This window comes from Limanda limanda, chromosome 14 (assembly GCF_963576545.1).
Source record: "Limanda limanda chromosome 14, fLimLim1.1, whole genome shotgun sequence".
NCBI lineage: Eukaryota > Metazoa > Chordata > Actinopteri > Pleuronectiformes > Pleuronectidae > Limanda > Limanda limanda.
The window spans coordinates 18,448,839-18,466,274 of NC_083649.1; the positions used below are offsets into that span (position 1 = coordinate 18,448,839).

Consider the following 17,436-nt stretch of genomic DNA (forward strand, 5'->3'; position numbering starts at 1 on the left):
TATTCAGGCACTCCTAAATATATCCCTTCCTCTGTATATCTGACCACTACAATGACTGGCATGGGGATGGAAACAGTTAAAAAACATGCTTGATGATAAACTTGCTTGATGATAATCAGATGACTGTAGTTGTTTAAATAAAGGTTTTTCTCTCCATTCACTAACTCGCAGGGGGCTGTTCCCTGCGCTGACGCTAGGAGCTGTCCGCGGTGCTGAAGTCTCGGCTGCTCTCTCTCTCTCTCCTCTCCATGTGCCGCCAGCTCTCACCGCCAGGAATCCGCTTTACTGAGCGGCCACGTTACAAAGAGACCTCCGCATTTCACTTGATTATCCTCGACTCTTTCCACTCCGCCTGTCGTGGAGGAAGTGCCCCGGCAACCAGGGCGGCTCTCTGTCTCTCATACAGCCCGTTCTATCCTCGCATTGCTTATTTTTGCCCCCCCTCCCGTATTATTTATTCTTTTCAATCCCTGGAAGTATTTCAGCTTTTTCTAACACAAAGACGCGGTGTGCGGCTGTACACGCGAGGAGCGACCTCGACTTTCGGAGACATGTGTGGGCGACAGGACTGTCAATTCAAGACCCTGCTCGCGGTTTTGGTTCTGGCTTCCGCCGCGGGCAAAACGCACGGGCAAGGTAGGAACTTGGGGTTTGCACGGAGGTACTTTGCGTGGGGATTGTTCCTTCTTTTAAACTGTGGAAGGCGAAGCTACACAGCTAAGTGTTGGGAAATGAGAGCAGCTTCACCACTCAGTGTTTGTGGCTGTATGAACAAAACAAAAAAAAAGCTTACAAATCGAAAGTCAATGTGGTGGTGAAATCTTATAATAAGCAAGGTGTAAAAGAGAAACCACAATTCTGCCAAAAAAAGCAAAAGTTGCATGCCACAAATAATTCCTCCATACACACACACACACATTATGAAATACCACTTTTTTTTTCTCAGATTTTAAATCAGAAGTACGCAGGAGCTAAATGAAAATCGTTCATGTGGCTCCACACTGCACACAGAGTATATGGCTAATTAGAAGTTATAGATCCTCACATTTTGCCACTGGGTAAAATGTGTTTAACAGTCAGTTACATAATGGTCAGAACTTACAGCACCTCTTCAGAGAGCTGCCCCGAGTGCACGTACACACAGACACACTCACAAACACACATTTGGACACAGATGCAGCTTGAAGAAAATCCTCGGGTGAAATTATAATAAGATACCCAAGCTACATAGTTTTTTTGTTAATCCATATTCAACCTAATGTGGTCAGATCCCCTGTGACATTCTTATTTATCTGCTGCAACCCGCAGAGTAAACACTCAGTGAGGATGACTTGTTTGGGCACTGAGGTCTGTGTGACAGACGGTGCTCGGTAATAAGACTCTAATCCTCGGGAATTGCTGAAGATTATTGACCAAGCTGTTTGACACAGTTGAGTGCTTGTGGGAAGCGGCCACGGATCTGTGCACAGTGGCCTTGTCCTAATTATTTCTCTATTGTGCATCTGCCCTCTCTTCATCATCACTATAACTACGCTTTTTATATGATTCGACTTGTCTGCAAAGTTTTAGAATCACTGTACAGCTAATGAGAATGCACAGTAAATCTCATTTTGTTAAGATAGTGGACGAAGACATGAGTCACACCCAGAGATAGTGAATGCAGATACAGTTTGTCCACTATGCTGGACATAAGTAAGGACTTTAATATGTATATCTAGTAAATACTAATATATAAATAATAAGCATTAAGTGTTAAATATATAGAAAAAATAACAATTTGCACGTTTTTATTCACATACTTGATTCGACCACGAGTAACATACATTATTATATCACATTCCTTTAGTATGAGGTGGAATAAATGTCTCTGTACAACCTCTTTTGATGAAACCTTCTGCGAAAGCTTTCCGTTTTTGGATTGAAAATGAACCCATTTATGAGAACCGAGTGATTTCTAAACAACACAATAACTATGAAAATGACTTCATCCTGCTGGGGCAGTGTCAGTCATTAGGATTCATCTCAGCTGCATCCAAAATCTGCCGGTAAAATGATCTCACACTATCAACATAGCTTCTGCTGATTGAATTCCATGGTAAAAGAAAGGTGCTGCGTTCCTTCAGCAGAGTTTCACAACCTTAAAGTGCAAATTCAATTACTTGTTGTATAACCTTAACCCTAACACCCACAGGAGACATTTTATATTCTTTCAATGTTTAATTAACTTCTTTAAGTTAACACACACTCATGCAGCAGTGAACTATGAAGTAATTCTTATGGAGTAGGATTATTTCTTGCACATATCCAAATAAAAACCCCTGCATGGTTCAGTCACAGCTCAAAACTCTAGGGAGAGGAAAAAGTGCACCGTGCACTTTTTTATTTTTCAGAAAAATCTAATTAAACAGGCCCCATTAGTGAATTCTCCGCTGATGCTTGGCCAGGAAGCCTTCATCTGTTTGTAATCCTCCAAGGTGGGACATTTAACCTTTGAATTCTGAAGGTTTGATGTGTTGCCATAATCAGTTTTATATACATGAGTGAGAGTGAGGGAAGTTAAGGTTTACAAGAGAGGTCTCACTTGTGGCAAATCCGGTGAATATGCTTCAGTGTGATTCTTCTAACGTGGGAACACAAACACCCGTTGACTGCATCTCACAGTCATGAGCACAGGGACACAGACGTTTTGCAAAAAACTTCGAGAACCGTGCCATTATTTCCCATTGGGCACCGAGCAATTCATTGTGCGAAAAAGAAAAACTTCTTTTTCAGTTAATCGTTTTCCTTATAATTACAGCTTCAGAGGGTCATCAAAGGTACAAGCAACTGATTGTTCCTTCAACCGTCGGGGTTTTTATTTTGCATTCATGTTGCGTTGTTCCTTACACTTGCTATTTGCAGTGCAAGATCAGACTGCTTTTGTTACTGGGGATTTCACAATTGAGATTTAACAGCACATCGATTCTGACTCATAAAACACTCATTTCTAAAAGCTGATTATGTATTTTCCTGTGTGCCGCGCAACTGAAGTGTTCAGCATCTGTGAAGATTTTTTTTTCTTTCTACAAAACCAGTAGGCAGGATTGTTTTATTAAAATCTCACTCGCTGAATCCTCTGTAGATATTAAATGGGGAAACATTACAACATTGCTGTTGTAATTTTCTTTGTTTTGTGAATTATTATTAGATTATATCGGCTTCTAAGTTTTCATGCCTTTTCAGAGTCAGGGAAAAAGTGGATTGATTAAAGATTAATTAAGGAAAAGACTGTGCAAGAAATACAGTATTTAAGACTATCGGCACAAAGTACAAGTTTATGATGGATAGTGTTGTTATGCTAATGCATTGGTCGAGCCTTTGTTGCATTTTTCCTTCACATTAGAAAGAGGAGGTCATTTGGGGCGAGAGAGAGAGAGGGAAAGATCATTAAATGTCTGATCAAAACCTCACCGCCCTTCGACTTCAACTGCAGAAAACAACAACAGGACAAATAAAACGGACAACCCCTAAATCTGGCTTTTCATGAGGCACTTTTATTTTGTTTGTCCCTGACCCTGATGTTTTGTAGAAATGTCAGAGGCACTCAGTGGTTCTGAGTCTGCGCTTTCCTTATATCTACAATTCATCATCCTCAGAAATGGGTAAATAAAATATTGAATGAAATCAGCATTCATTTCATTAGAACATTATTTGTATTTGTTGTGAGGTATGTGTTGCATGATTAATAGAGATTCCCAGCAACTACGTTTCGAGGACGTGATTTCCAAATTGTAACAAGTCATTAGCGCCGTGTGAGAATGCCACAGGCATTTAATTATCTCACTGCAGATCTCTGAGGGACAGAGTGACAAAACTTTTTATCAACATTAACTTGCACAGGCAACCTAAAGGCAACAGCTTCAAGTCGTCACAAGTGCTATCAATCAAATTTATACTCTGCTTTAAGCATGCCATCAGTGGTAGCAGTTACTTTCACAGGACTCTGTCACATACAATTCTGTGTCAGAAACACTGTAGAAATCAGACTCAGTCAAAGTGGGCGTACTGAAACTCAAGTACATTCACTTAAAAAATATATTTATATTTTACAGCCATGACTCATTCATTCCCAACAAACTGACATAAATTTTCTAGATGTTTTCAAATTGCCTAATAAAATCATGACAGATACTTAATGGCTAATCGTGCGTCCATTTCTTGGCCGAGTGAGTGAAGCACTTGAAGTTTTACACAACTTAACGACATTCAGCCAGGCTTATTATCTTTATGCCCAAACATTATCTTCTGGCAACAGTGCTGTGTAATGATCTGGGAGTTTGGAAAGTTTATGAATCCAAAACAGCTTCAAGTCTCTGATTTGGATTTAGGACCAAACATGCAGAGTCAGAAGTAGCACTTCCAAAAAGCCAGTTGTGTTTATTCACATAATTAAAGAGTTACAGGAGTGGCAGACATTTGAGGAATCTGAATGAGCTGAACTGGAGAGATCAGGGTCAGGCAGGTGAGGAGGCCATGTCTCCATGACCCCAGGGATTGAGACTGAACCAGGGTAAAAACAGAACAACAGAGTGGATCTGGAGCTCAGGGAAAATGGGATTAATTTTGAACAAATGTTGGAATCACAGTTTGTCATGGCACAAATACCACTGTGGCAGATCCAACGAAGATAGTGTTAAGGGGCTGTGTCTGAAACCATCCACTAAACCCTTCTCCACTTTGTAGTGAATTAGAGGACTATATAGTGAGCTGACCGGCAGAATAAAAAATGCTTTGGGGAACTACTTGGTGCAGGTCATTGTCCAAGATTGTGATAACAACAACATTGGTTGGAGGGAAATCCCACAGTCAATTTTAAATGTTAAGTTGGCACGAAAGATGATATTGTGAGGTAGAAAAACATGTTGAATGACCATCGTTAAATAAGAAATAATTTTGTCTGTGTCAGTTTGTGCTGTGATGTGCTACTTTGCTCGTATTAACTTTTGTACGATAGGTCTGTCTGTTCCCTGTTCCCTGTCTGACTGTTCCCTGTTCCCTCTCTGACTGTTACCTGTACCTTCTCTCCTGTCCGCCGCGACAAAATGCATTATGGTATATTGGTTATACACTATTTCTCAGTATGCATTGTGTGAAACAATGAGTGCACTGTATAAAGTATAAAAAATGTCACTAAACATAAGGACAGCACTACAAAATGGCTAACTCACTATGTTAGTGCGTGGTTTCAGACACAGTCGTGGTCGTTATACTGTGGAGACCAGGATGATGGGAATGAATGCAAGCAGGTGAACCGACCAGGAGGTGGGAAGGCTCCAGAGCTCCTTGGGGGGGGGGGGGTCACACACACAGAGAGGAGAGAAACAGACGGGACACAACAGCGGCAAACTGCAGAATCCTGAAAGTTTGTGGTTTAAGTTCAGAAGATTAATGACTCATTTTGGACAAGACATCATTATAATATTTGACAAAACTTAACACAACATATTGCATTTGTATTGTATCAATCAACCATGAAGAAATATGATTTTTTTCTGCTTGACAGGCCAGAGACATTAGTTTGTAATCGTAAGAACCTCTCATAAGTGGCAGTTGAGTGAGTGAATGATGTCATGTGCTTTTGAGGTTGTTGTAAGAGTGATGGCCTTACAGTTGGGATCAGAGATGTTAGGTGTGGGAAGACCTATTACATTCGCAGTAGTGTGGGTTAGATATTGTAGCAGTAGCAGTAGCAGTACTAGAAGTAGTCCTCTTGTACTCAAAACAGGATGCAACAAATTCCACACACTCAGAAATATCAGTTCCCTAAATATGATATAAATACATTTTTATTAAAATAGTGAAAATGTTTTAATTGTCTTTTCCTGCAATATTAAAAAAAATAAAAATCCTGGACCCTGACCAAAATTGAATGGCTTCACCCGTGACCCATGATGCCTCCTTTCACAAAGTTTGGTGAAAATCTGTATTGTTGTTTTTTGTGTTATCTTGCAGTCAGAAATAAAGGCTGAAAACATCTTTAGCAGAGAGGTAATAAACAACAAGCTCTCTCTAGTTTTTACACTGTAGTGTTTTGGATGCCGCGTTTGCTGCCTTGGTAATTCACAGCCATGAATTTGGCGGCTAAGGACTATTTGATTTGGTGTCGAGTTCAAATGTCAACAGAATAAATCACTCCACCTTCAAATGACAAAGTCAAAAACGAACTGAAATACATTTTACCTCGAAGCATTGGTCTTGATTCAAGATTAATACGGGAAGAGGATGATATTGGAATCGGCTCCACCGAGAGTGTTCGAGATAATGAACCCACAGAAAGGATGGAGTAACATTTCCTCGCTTTTGTATTGACACCTGTTTTCACTACAGTGGAATGGAGCTCATTTCATGTTTCGAACTAGCACTTTGCGTGTGCTCATCTAACTCAATTGTGAATCTCTCTGTTTGTCTCGCTATCATTAGAGGTCACAGCACCGGCTTTCTGTTTCCCAGAGCTGGAAGTGTTGCTCGTGTTCGCAAAATGAAATCTCCCGGGATCCTGGCGCGCTAGAAAAAAAACCTCGAACATCCTCTAATTCTAGGGGAGGTAACAGAAATCATTCAACACCTGTTTGTTAGATTGCCAGTGATTAACTCCATCAAGGGCTATTCAGCATCTGTGTGCTGTCATAATTAGTTTAACTTTCCCAAGGCCTGTCAATGGTAAATGAGAGTCATTATGCCAGAGTGGCCCTCTTCAAGGCTTGGCGCCTGCCTGCCTCAGCCCGGCTCTGTGCCTGTCTCGGTCTCTTTCACTGCCTCCTAGGTGGAGCTCACAGCTTGGCTGAATGCGACTCATTTTCAACTCTTCATGTGCAAATGCCTCTCTCGCTCCGTGAGACTGTTCTATGCATCCTAATTTGAGTCGTCGCCTCGTATATTTGCCTCCGCTTTTCAAAAGTGCAAAGCTTTATTTGTCAGAGGGGAAAAAGTAGTATTTCTGTGAGGATCTTTATGGATTTCGTTTTCGATTGCGTTCACGAACAGCTGGTTTTACGCTATACAGGAAAAAAAATCTGTGTGTCGTCACTTAATCTGACTCTACTTGGTTTAAATCTAAATTTAAGTAAACTGTGAAATGATTAGACTCATATTCCCCATATTCATACCATGTGGCAGCTTCATCTTTCAAAATCAGGCCATTCAGAGAGAAAATCTTTCTATTTTAATTAATTTTCATTTTCTGAACACAGAAAAGCTTCTATCCATCAGGCAGATTAATACACACTTCTCAGTCAACACTATGACGGAAACCACTATAGCAAACACTAACACACACTCTACAATGTTCACCTTGAGATTCTGCTGCAGCTCTTTGAACAAAACACACGTGTGTATATACAGTACACCCGTATGTGAATGTATCCATATATACAAAACATGTATTTATATAAATATATCCATATTATTAGAAAGTGAGACCTATGTTCAATATGTCTTTGTTTCTTTGGTAACGGTAGCCAAGCTAGGTAAGAATTTTATCATACTGTTCGACAACAGTTTATATTGTTCATATAAAAAGAAAGACCCTTGAATGTTGAATTCCATGCCTTTGGCTCAACTCTAATTTGAAGTCTATAGTTATAATTTGCTTGAATATTAAAGTTACACCAACACTGACATCACACTTACTATCACCACTGTAATTACTGTAATTAATTCTCCCGCGTTCATGACAGTGCTGGATACATTGCTATTTAGCAATTAAGCTATTAAATCAGAACCATAATAATATGAGCTCCTGTTCAAGTGTCACTTTTTAATTCCTACACCTAGAGATACGTGTTAACACAGAGATGACAACAAGGTTGCAACTTGATATGCTATTGTACATTTTGTCTATATTCTATCGCGGGTAAATTTGAGTTTTGTTCTTACTATTAAAAATAGTCCATGCTGAAGTACTACGTGTTACAATAAAGCAGTCAAAAGCCGAGAGGAGAGTGTTTTTTTCCTTGATTTCCCATTTCCCACTCTGTTTGTTTAATCAGTTTGACAGTCAGGATAGACCTGAAATGGGTTCTTCCGTTTAGAGAACTGCGTGAGAGGTTCCTGTGTTTTGTCTCAACACAGTAATCTCTTCAGAGCGTTAAAGTCACACGTTTGCGATGAAATTGACAACATACATCGTCGGCGGATGAGGGGGAAATTTTCTCTGCTTGTGCCGCTCTCCATTTCAAAGCAGACGACTGTGGTCCGGCATCCAGCAGGGAGGGCAATGGACTCGGAAACTGGTCCTGGTTAGTCGGCGGTGGTGGCAATTTATTCCGAGTAAAGACTACCCCCTCCAGCAAAACCCTAAATGAAACCATGCCTGCCACTTTTTCAAGGCTGCACGTCACCGGCTTACTTTCCACCTGCTTTGCCTTTGGCCTCGCACCTTATCGAGCGACCAGTCGCACACTGAAAAACAAAAAAACTAAACAGTTGGCATGGTCGGGCTCCCCCAGGCCGAGCCTCCTTCCTGCACCTTTCACGCTCTGCCTGGCTGTGAGCACACCTCCCTAATCAGCACTGGCGTGTTTTGGGGCTGCAGTCGGGATGGCGCTCTGAAACGATTAGGCCCGGCGACAGCTCTAGCTCTCTTCCCCCTCTTCTTCACGCCAGATCCCATCTAGAAAGCATTACATCTGTGCCAGTGGAAAGGCTTATGTTAGGTCAGAGCGTGCTGTGTGGAAAGAAGCAGGTAATAGGCTGTGTAATGTGTTGGAGAAGGGTTGGGGGGGGGGGGGGGCAGTTTTTAGTATTCACAGTTAGTTCTGACCTCTGGCAGGCTGAGCCACCCCCACAGTAATTTCCTCTGAAAAGATGTAATTGAATTCATCAGGATGAGTAAACATATTATAAGTAGCAGAGAAAGATAACAATGTTGTGGATAGATCAAGGAAGGGGATAGTAGCTCCGCGAGTAATTGAAAATGGCCAAAGACAAACACGAGAGGAGAAAGTGTGAAAGATGCTGGGGGGGGAAGTTATTGCGTTTGTAGCTGGAGTGTGTCTGCTTTGCACTCTTCAGTGTGCTCTCACATGATGTCTTCATTTCTATTTCCAATGATGAATGGTTTTAAACCATACTTATTATAACATCACCCAAAACAGTGGAAGTAACATCACTGCCTTCAAGGCTACATCCACACGGCTGCTTTAGTCTGGTAGTCTGGACGGGCAGAAAGTAAGATGATCGGAAACAATGATTTGGTGACTTACACCCACTTCCTGATTGGATGTTTTTGGTCATGAGGTAGCCTTGATTCGGCAGGATCCTGTCACATGACTCGCTTCCATAGGAACACAACAAGCATGCCCGTGTAGAAATGCGGCATGGCCTACATGTCATTTGGTGGACACTTTTATACAAAGCGACGTATAATTGGTGCATTCAGCATCTGTGACGCGCCATTTAGGGTTTCAGTATCTTGCCCAAGGACACTTCGACATGCATATGGGGAAGACTGAAGATCAAACAGCCGACCTTCTGGTTGGAGAACGACCGCTCTACCCCTCAGCCACGGCAGGCCAAGTGTTGCTGACCTGTTGTCTCTGCTATCACTGTTTTGCAGTTAAATTCTGCATTTTACAATGATACAACTGTTTACACACAAAGGTGACAAGCTATTGTGTGAGCAACTGATAACTCACGTGTCCAGCGGGATGCGTACGCCTTCCTGTTTACACCGGCACACCTATCCCCAGTATTAGTGAGCGGTCACGTGATATGCATTTTGAGGTGTGTTAGTATGGATTAAAACTGATAGAATACAGATTGTTTTTTGCCGCCTTCAAATGAAAACGTAGTGTGGGTGTAGCCAGAGTCACTGGCTAAAATGAATCAGAGCTCCACATCCATTTCTGAGCATTTTATCACAGCTCATGTCTTCAGTCCAGACAATACAGACGCAGAGAGGAGAGCTGCCATGTGACAGCGGGCCTCTGCAGTGAGACACGTCCAGGCAATGTCCCAGAGGACCTTGTCTATAATTTTCAGGTTCTAACATCGACCGCCATCGTCAAGATATCGAACATTGTCGGTCCGAGAGCCTGCCGGGTGGTCGGGCAATTGTCTGTCAGTTACAAGGCAGACCCTCCCTCCCCCCCCCCGCTTCCCTCTTGCATGGGGGAGCCTGCTCATTGTGGCTGTTTTCATCTGTCAGAGCAGTGGGATACTCGCCCGTAAGAATGGACTACTTAGCAGGGCTCTGTGAGACCGCGCCATTGATTGCCGTACTGTAGCTCTTAGCGGTGAAAGCTGGGCTGTGCATTCCTGACATTTAGATTGCGTGTGACAAAAGAAGAGATGTGGCTTCCTATTGATGGAGGCAACGCTTTGTGAAGCCGACAATACCGTTCACTGCAGAATAACGTGACTGTAACGTCTAATATCTGGTTGTGTTTCCTATTCTTTACATATCAGTCGATGGATGAATTTCAATTTCAAGTCTGACTAATGAAACCTTCGGAATTTTGTGACGCCCTTCCCTCAACTCAGTATAGGTTATTTTCTCTCTTTAGTCAAAAATATCTGGATCCACTGGAATACATTTGCCAATCTCAAATCTCCTCTTCAAGTGGAAAGTTTTGGTTTTGAGTGACAGCTTTATAGTCCAGGCAAAGTTTTACGACCGACTAATTGTAAAATAACTTTTTTCAGCATAGATCATTTCTATGAGGTGTCCAGAACAACATACTAAAAGTCCTAAGAAATCCTAGTTGAGGAAATATGTTTAATTCTCATCAATGTGTGCCAATAAGGCCCAGCAACAATATACCCCAAAAAGACTATTTTTTTCCTTTACTCCAATCAAAATAAAACTTTACACAATGAAAGTAACCATGAAACGTAACATTTTTTGTATTACAAGTTTCTTTTGAAATGAATTTGACAAGCACATGAGCTCCACACTTATTGAATATGTCCTAATTTGCATAGGCAAACACCATTCATATGTATTACAAATACATACATAAATTCATTTTCAAAGAAACTTGTAATACAAAAAATGTTACGTTTCATGGCTACTTTCATTGTGTAAAGTTTCATTTTGATAGGAGTAAAGGAAAAAAATAGTCTTTTTGGGGTGTATTGTTGCCGGGCCTTATATGCACACATTGATGAGAATTAAACATATTTCCTCAACTACGATTTCTTAGGACTTTTAGTATGTTGTTCTGGACACCTCATAGAAATAATCTATGCTGAAAAAAATCTTTTACAACACTTTCTATTTTTGGCTCCAAAATGGGTTACTTTGCCTGGACTATTAAGATTGTTTACCATTAAACTTGGAAGAGACATCATTAACCTTACCCCAGCCTTTAAAATCACCAGGTCAGCATTTGTCCAACATTTTGTATTTCAAGCAAATATCTCTAAAATAAGGACATTCCCATCAGCCTTGGTTTGTGATTGAACTAATTAGCTCTGCCAAGGACGTTTTCCTTTACTTCTAGTTCCTTACTTGTTTATTAGTTAGCAGGATTCTGCAAAAACCTCTAAAAACTTTTGGGGAAGGGTAAAGGAATGATGATCGGGATCAGGGGGAAGATGGAGGATTTGCGAGGACATTTTCATTGATTTCTCAGAGAGTAACTCATGCATCTTGATGGAAAAAAACTCTGATAAAAGGGATCTGATGATTCTGTGTGAAAATGCAAATCAAAATAAAAAAAAACAGATCTGGTCAAATTAAGTGTAGTTTCATGGCCTCGGCGTAGGTATGATCTCTCTGAGGCAACCGAGTGCAATTCTAGCTTTGAAATATACACATGCTAACCCCCTAATCCAAGGTGCCTAACATCATTGTGTTAGCGTTTCCTTTTGTGAGAATGTTTCCATCCTGATGTTAGCATTTGGATGCAGAACATCACTGTGTTTAAGTAAGAGCCACCTACATCTGCCCATGGAGACTCTTGTCATAATCTCAGTGTGCTCATCTCTGGAGTAACCCATCAATATGATTGTCCTTTAAGGACCTTGCTGAGAGTGAAGAGGCCTGCTACCAAATGTGTTTTTCAATGAGTCATCCAACCTGCTATAAAGCAGACACACTTAGCAATTGACTGGGAGGATCTTACATTTTTCATTTATTTGGCTTTGTTGTCTGAGTAGCGCTGTGGTTTAGTTGAAGGTCCTTAATTGTGTTTTAAATATCAGGAATACCTTGGATGCCCTAGCATGAGAGAAGAGTTCAACAAATCCTACTTTTGGTTCAGTTTTTCATTTTTCATTCTGAACTTTCTGAACTGCTGATTCGTACAGGGAGAATATCACTTGCCGACGGTAAAATGTTCATCTCTTCCATTAAACTGCTTATAGTTTTGCTTTTTATCCATCATTTTATACGTGAGACCGTAACATTTGCCTCAGAAATGTGTGTGCATATTGTTAAACTTTTCCCCTTGGTTGCCTTTCTTGTTGTTCTGGTGCTGATGTGCCGAAGCCTGTAGGCCCATGTATCCACAGAGCATGATGTATTTAAATTAATTGGTTATTACTCAAGCATTGCACTCCGCTGATATATGTAATTACATCTCTTTCTTCCTTTAACTGAATCAAGGGTTTTATGACATTAGTGAAAGGTCAACCCCAGGAAAATAAACTGAACTTGTTTTACATTTCATGCTGTTGTATTAGAGTTACATCTATAGTCGTTTTTTGGACTTATTCTAGTGTGAATATGCCATAACCATTACATAATATTTTAAAATCCTTATCAAACGCCTCATTTAACCTGGAGGTTTGAAACGTAGCTCGGCAGCTTCGGGGAGGAGCTCATATTCAATGTGTGAAGCCTGGCTCTGTGTACTTTATGGGATTATGTGTGAATTATAAAGGCAAACAGAGAAAAGGAATTCTGACAGTAGAGGATGAGCTCTGCTGAGCTTCGGACAAGGCCTTTGACACAGTTTGTCTGTGGCAAACCGAGAGGCTCAGGAGGCCAAATGACTTTCTTTGTAATGCCATTTGTATTACTAACTCCTGTGATTCCCTCATGTATAAAACATTGAAATGTGAACATCACTGGAATGAAAGAGAGTCAACCATCAATGTCAAATTTGCCAATTTACTGTCCTCAAAATACTATAATTTAAATCAATTTTGGCCAAAATAAGTGATAAAAGAGTTTCATTTCACAAGCAACACATAAAGAGAAAATCACCAGTTTGAGAAGACATTCCAAAGAAATTTCATTATAGTAAGAAGTTGTTTATGGTATTGCTGCTATTTGCGTGGTCAAACAGTATTATCAATCCAACAACCGTTGTAGAAACACAAGTAGATGTCTTACCAGGAATAGTGATCTAGTCTGACCATTGTTATAAGCAGATTATTACGTCCATTTACTAATCCTGTCTTGATTTCTCAGCTCAGCAGGGCTTTAATCCTCAGATCATAGTGTTCACCACTCTGTTGTACTGTTGTAGCATGAAGAGTTGTTTTGTTTAAATCCACAGTGAATATGATGTCCGTCAATGAGCAGGTCTGGATACACAACATAATGAAATGATTTTGTTACATTGGTCATGATTCAGTATGAATGGTGGAAGTCAATGTGGGATGTGGACTCAGCTGCTTTGTGAAATAACAAATTCATGACTACCCACATTTATTTGGCTATGTTGGAGCAGGCACTCTCTTGTTTTCAGGTTAGTCTATGTGTTGGTGTCTTTGGTGCAGCAGGGAAAGCACATTTCTCAATCTAGGCCTGTGATAGACTGGTGATTTGTCCATGAGGTACACCCGCTCTCACCCAGTGTCAATGAGGACTGGCTCCAGCCCTCAGAGGACAGAAATAATGGATGGATGGATGTCTAAATCTATCCCAGCATGCATTTAGCGTAAAATCTACAAAGGGAAAACCAACCAGATCCCAGCAGCTGTGACACAACAACATCCATGTGACCTGCCATGCTTTTTAGAAGTGCACAACTTCAAAGAATGCATGGTTGTCTCTCCATTTCATCTCTCATCAACAATAGACTCTACTTAAATCGCACAACAATCTCTTGCCCAGAGTACCTGCCTTCTTTATCATATATATATAGATATTATTATTTTTCGCCATCATTAACTCATCTCTGTTTTCCTTTAGAGGATTTTCTGCAAGAACAAAACCAAATCCAGATGTTTTTTCAGATGGCAGTATTGAAAAAGAAGAGAGAGTATTCCTTGAAAGATCATCCGGGAGTATTTTGTTTATTTGAAGTGTCCATGCTGCTACCAAACACTCATACGCTCCTTGAGTTATTTTCTCCATCCCTGTTGCCGCATTGTGCATGAAATGTTCTACAGCCCGATTTTTTTCCACCAGGACAAAAGGAATAAATCTGAATTCAAGGACAGCTGTTGAAATAATGACTTGGTTAGACCCTCCAGAATAAAGTGCCGGTCTCTTATTATATCTGCACACTGGGAGAATATGATTTTTTGGCCCTGGTGTGTTAATCATTCTGAATTCAGAGACATTCAGAGACGGAAGAAGATGTAGCATTAAAGTGGTAGATTTCATTGAGGAGCATAGCACCTTCAGCAGTGAGGGTTTATCATGTGCTTCATGGGAAGAATTGTGCCTCGGCTCAACTCCGGTAGCAGGTAAGAAACACTTTGAGAAGGAGGGTGCAAAAGTGAGAGCAGTTATAGAGAAGAGGGCAGAAATGAAGACAAAGTCGAGGGGAATCGCGTCTCCTTAAATCCTTTTCGAGGAATAGCATTAGATACACTATTTTGTCCATGCTTTTCACCTAAAGTGACTTAACAAAACCAGGAGAGCATACAGAACCCCACACTGCTCAAAATGTTTATATTCATGAGTGTTTTTCATTCCCAGCATCCAGACAAGTGTCATGTTATTTCATGCCTAGGTGTACACAATAAGGAGCGCTGTTGGCAAATGGCCTGTCAATGTCGGTGACCATTTCCGCTTGAAGGTGACACGCTTGTGTTTATCTGAACTTATAATGTGTCCCCCGTCACGGCGCTTTTCTTCTGGCCGGTAAACAAATCCAGACAAGGTTTTAGCAAAGCTGTGAAAAATCTCATCAGAAAAGTGCACCACTTGGCTCCAGTGCAATTACCTTCTGTAAATGAAGCTCGGTCTATCCGCCGTGGCGCTCGCCCTCTGCGCAGGCGGCTTTTCGCACACATACACCGTGTCAACAAAGCGGCGCCGGGCCCTGCCGTTCAGAAGGTGCCAGGCTGTTTACCTTTGTTGCTGTGTGGATTGATGAGGTGGCTGAGGCAGAGGCGGGGGCGGGGGCATGAGGAGAATAGTTGGGAGTACTACTGTGGGAAGAGGTGTTTCCCCCTCAGAGGCGGCTAACTGAGTTTGACAAAGCTGTTTCTGCTGAGAGGCGGCAGGGACGCGGCTCTGGCCCGGCTCCAGGAGCCCCGGTCTCTGCATGTGGACGCACGTTTGATGTGTAGTGATGAAAGGTAATGCAGAGCAGGGCCGGGTCTAGACAGGCATGTATGAGGGGGCAGCCACAAATCTTGAGGGGGCATTGTGCTTTATTATATTATTATTATTATAAATTGGGATTTAGTTTGAGGGGGCACAACATTTATTTGAGGGGGCCAGGCCCCCTCTTGCCCCTGCCTAGACCCGGCCCTGATGCAGAGACAGACGGGAGGAGACAGCTCCCAGGAAGTTTGAGAGTTTGAATAGTGTGAGTGAGAGAATACAAAAATGAGATAATGCATGGTCTAAGGTCCAGGGCAGATCCATATCTGAGATATTTGCTGGAGCTAACATTTTGTCTAAGCCAGATCTAATCAAGGTATTGAGGGATTTCATTTACAGAACAACATCAGGAAAAAAACACGATAACTTATTGATCTTCCACAATTTAACCTTTCAAATCTGAACCAAGAGAAGACTACACAAGTTAAATTATTAATTAAAGAAGTTTTCTTCATTCCTCACAGCCCTTCCTGTGTTTACTTAGTTATTCTGATTCCTACCTCTGTCCTCAGGCTCTCACACATTCTGTTTGACTGTGTCTTTCTCTCTTTAGATTGAATAATTCTGCATTCGGTACTTCAGAATTTCCTATTCGTGTGGCATATAGCCAACTCCGTGGCTTTTATTGGGGACAAAGCACCATGTGAGTTTTGCACGGCTCCAACTGCCAAGGAAATTGGATTAAACGTCAGCTGTGATTTTGGAGTAATTTCATTCTGCAGCCTCTCCTCTTATTGTCTGCATGTGCACTCTCCATCTCTGCATCCCTTGCCGTTTGCAAGGCTGCTCCCTGTTCGAGTTGAAAAGGTTAAAAACTGCAAAGTTGACAATGGACTTTGGATTTTTTTCCTTCTTATTTACTGCACTCGACTGTAAATGAAATCAGGGATAAGGGAAAGGTCTCACACCAACTGGATTTGTACCCCTACAAGCCAATGAGATTTAGAAGCTCACATTTAATTTCACAGCACAATCCATTCTGTCCAAACTGATTATGAAGGCAAATATGAGGACGCCATCTGAAAACATGAGTTCAAAGAGATTCTAAAAGTTTACAAATCTCTTTCTTTTTTTATCCACTCATTTAACTATTTGTGCCTCTGCCTGCAAAAGGGACGGATCTGCAGGGATTACGTTGCAAACTGATTGTTTCAACGTATGTGTGGCTTGAAAAACAAATCTTTGTAAACTAGAAATGAACTCAGTCGGGCGCATATACCCTCGCCAAGGACCGACAGTCCCTGTAAATTCAATCCAGCCCTTATAGCTAAGCCAACAAAAACAATGCTGATCACAAAATCATAAACTGCGTAGAGGGATGATGGGTAAAAAGACAAACCAAGCAAAAATGCGAGCATACCGTTTCCCAGACAGACACCTTAAACTCAATCAAGCTGCAGCGAGTTACTCAAAAGGCATCAGTCCCCGTAAGTAAGCTTAATTTTTTTCATTAAGGTCCATGGATTTTTTTCTCGAGAAAAAGTTTCATGGAAATTTGTTCCAAGTTGCAAGATAGTAAAGTCCTATTGTGTCTTATTAAAAGTAAAGTTTTAACATAGTTACGTGTTGTTACGAACAAAACAACTGACACAGTTTCACTTTTCCCGTCATATTCAAAATCAAGATATTTCTACCAAACTGAATGAGTGCTCAGGATCTAAAAGAGCTGAGGTTTATTGATTAATTGGTGAGAGCATCCTTTTTCGAGCAACATTTTCTTCATTCGGTCTTATTGTGATATTTTTTGTGGGGGTATAAGAAAAAAGACGAGACATGTCAGAGAACAACAACAACAGGATGCACTCATGGAGATGCCGAGCAGCTAAGACTGCACATTAAAGTGCGAAACTGAAAAACAAAACTTGAATGTAGCTAAGAAAATCTTTGAAAGGTGAGGTGTACTTTCTCAAGAAAACATTATGATCAAAACACTCCGCTCCTTG

At 41.1% G+C, this 17,436-nt stretch overlaps 1 protein-coding gene across 1 annotated transcript in view; it reads left to right on the plus strand.

Annotated features, from left to right (window-relative positions):
* Positions 1 to 551: 551 nt before the first annotated feature.
* Positions 552 to 17,436, plus strand: part of LOC133019841 (seizure protein 6 homolog) — a 95,492-nt gene continuing 78,607 nt past the window's right edge. Inside the window, exon 1 of the mRNA XM_061086412.1 lies at positions 552 to 636. Coding sequence (XP_060942395.1) covers positions 552 to 636 — 85 coding nt within the window. The remainder of the gene's footprint in view (positions 637 to 17,436) is intronic.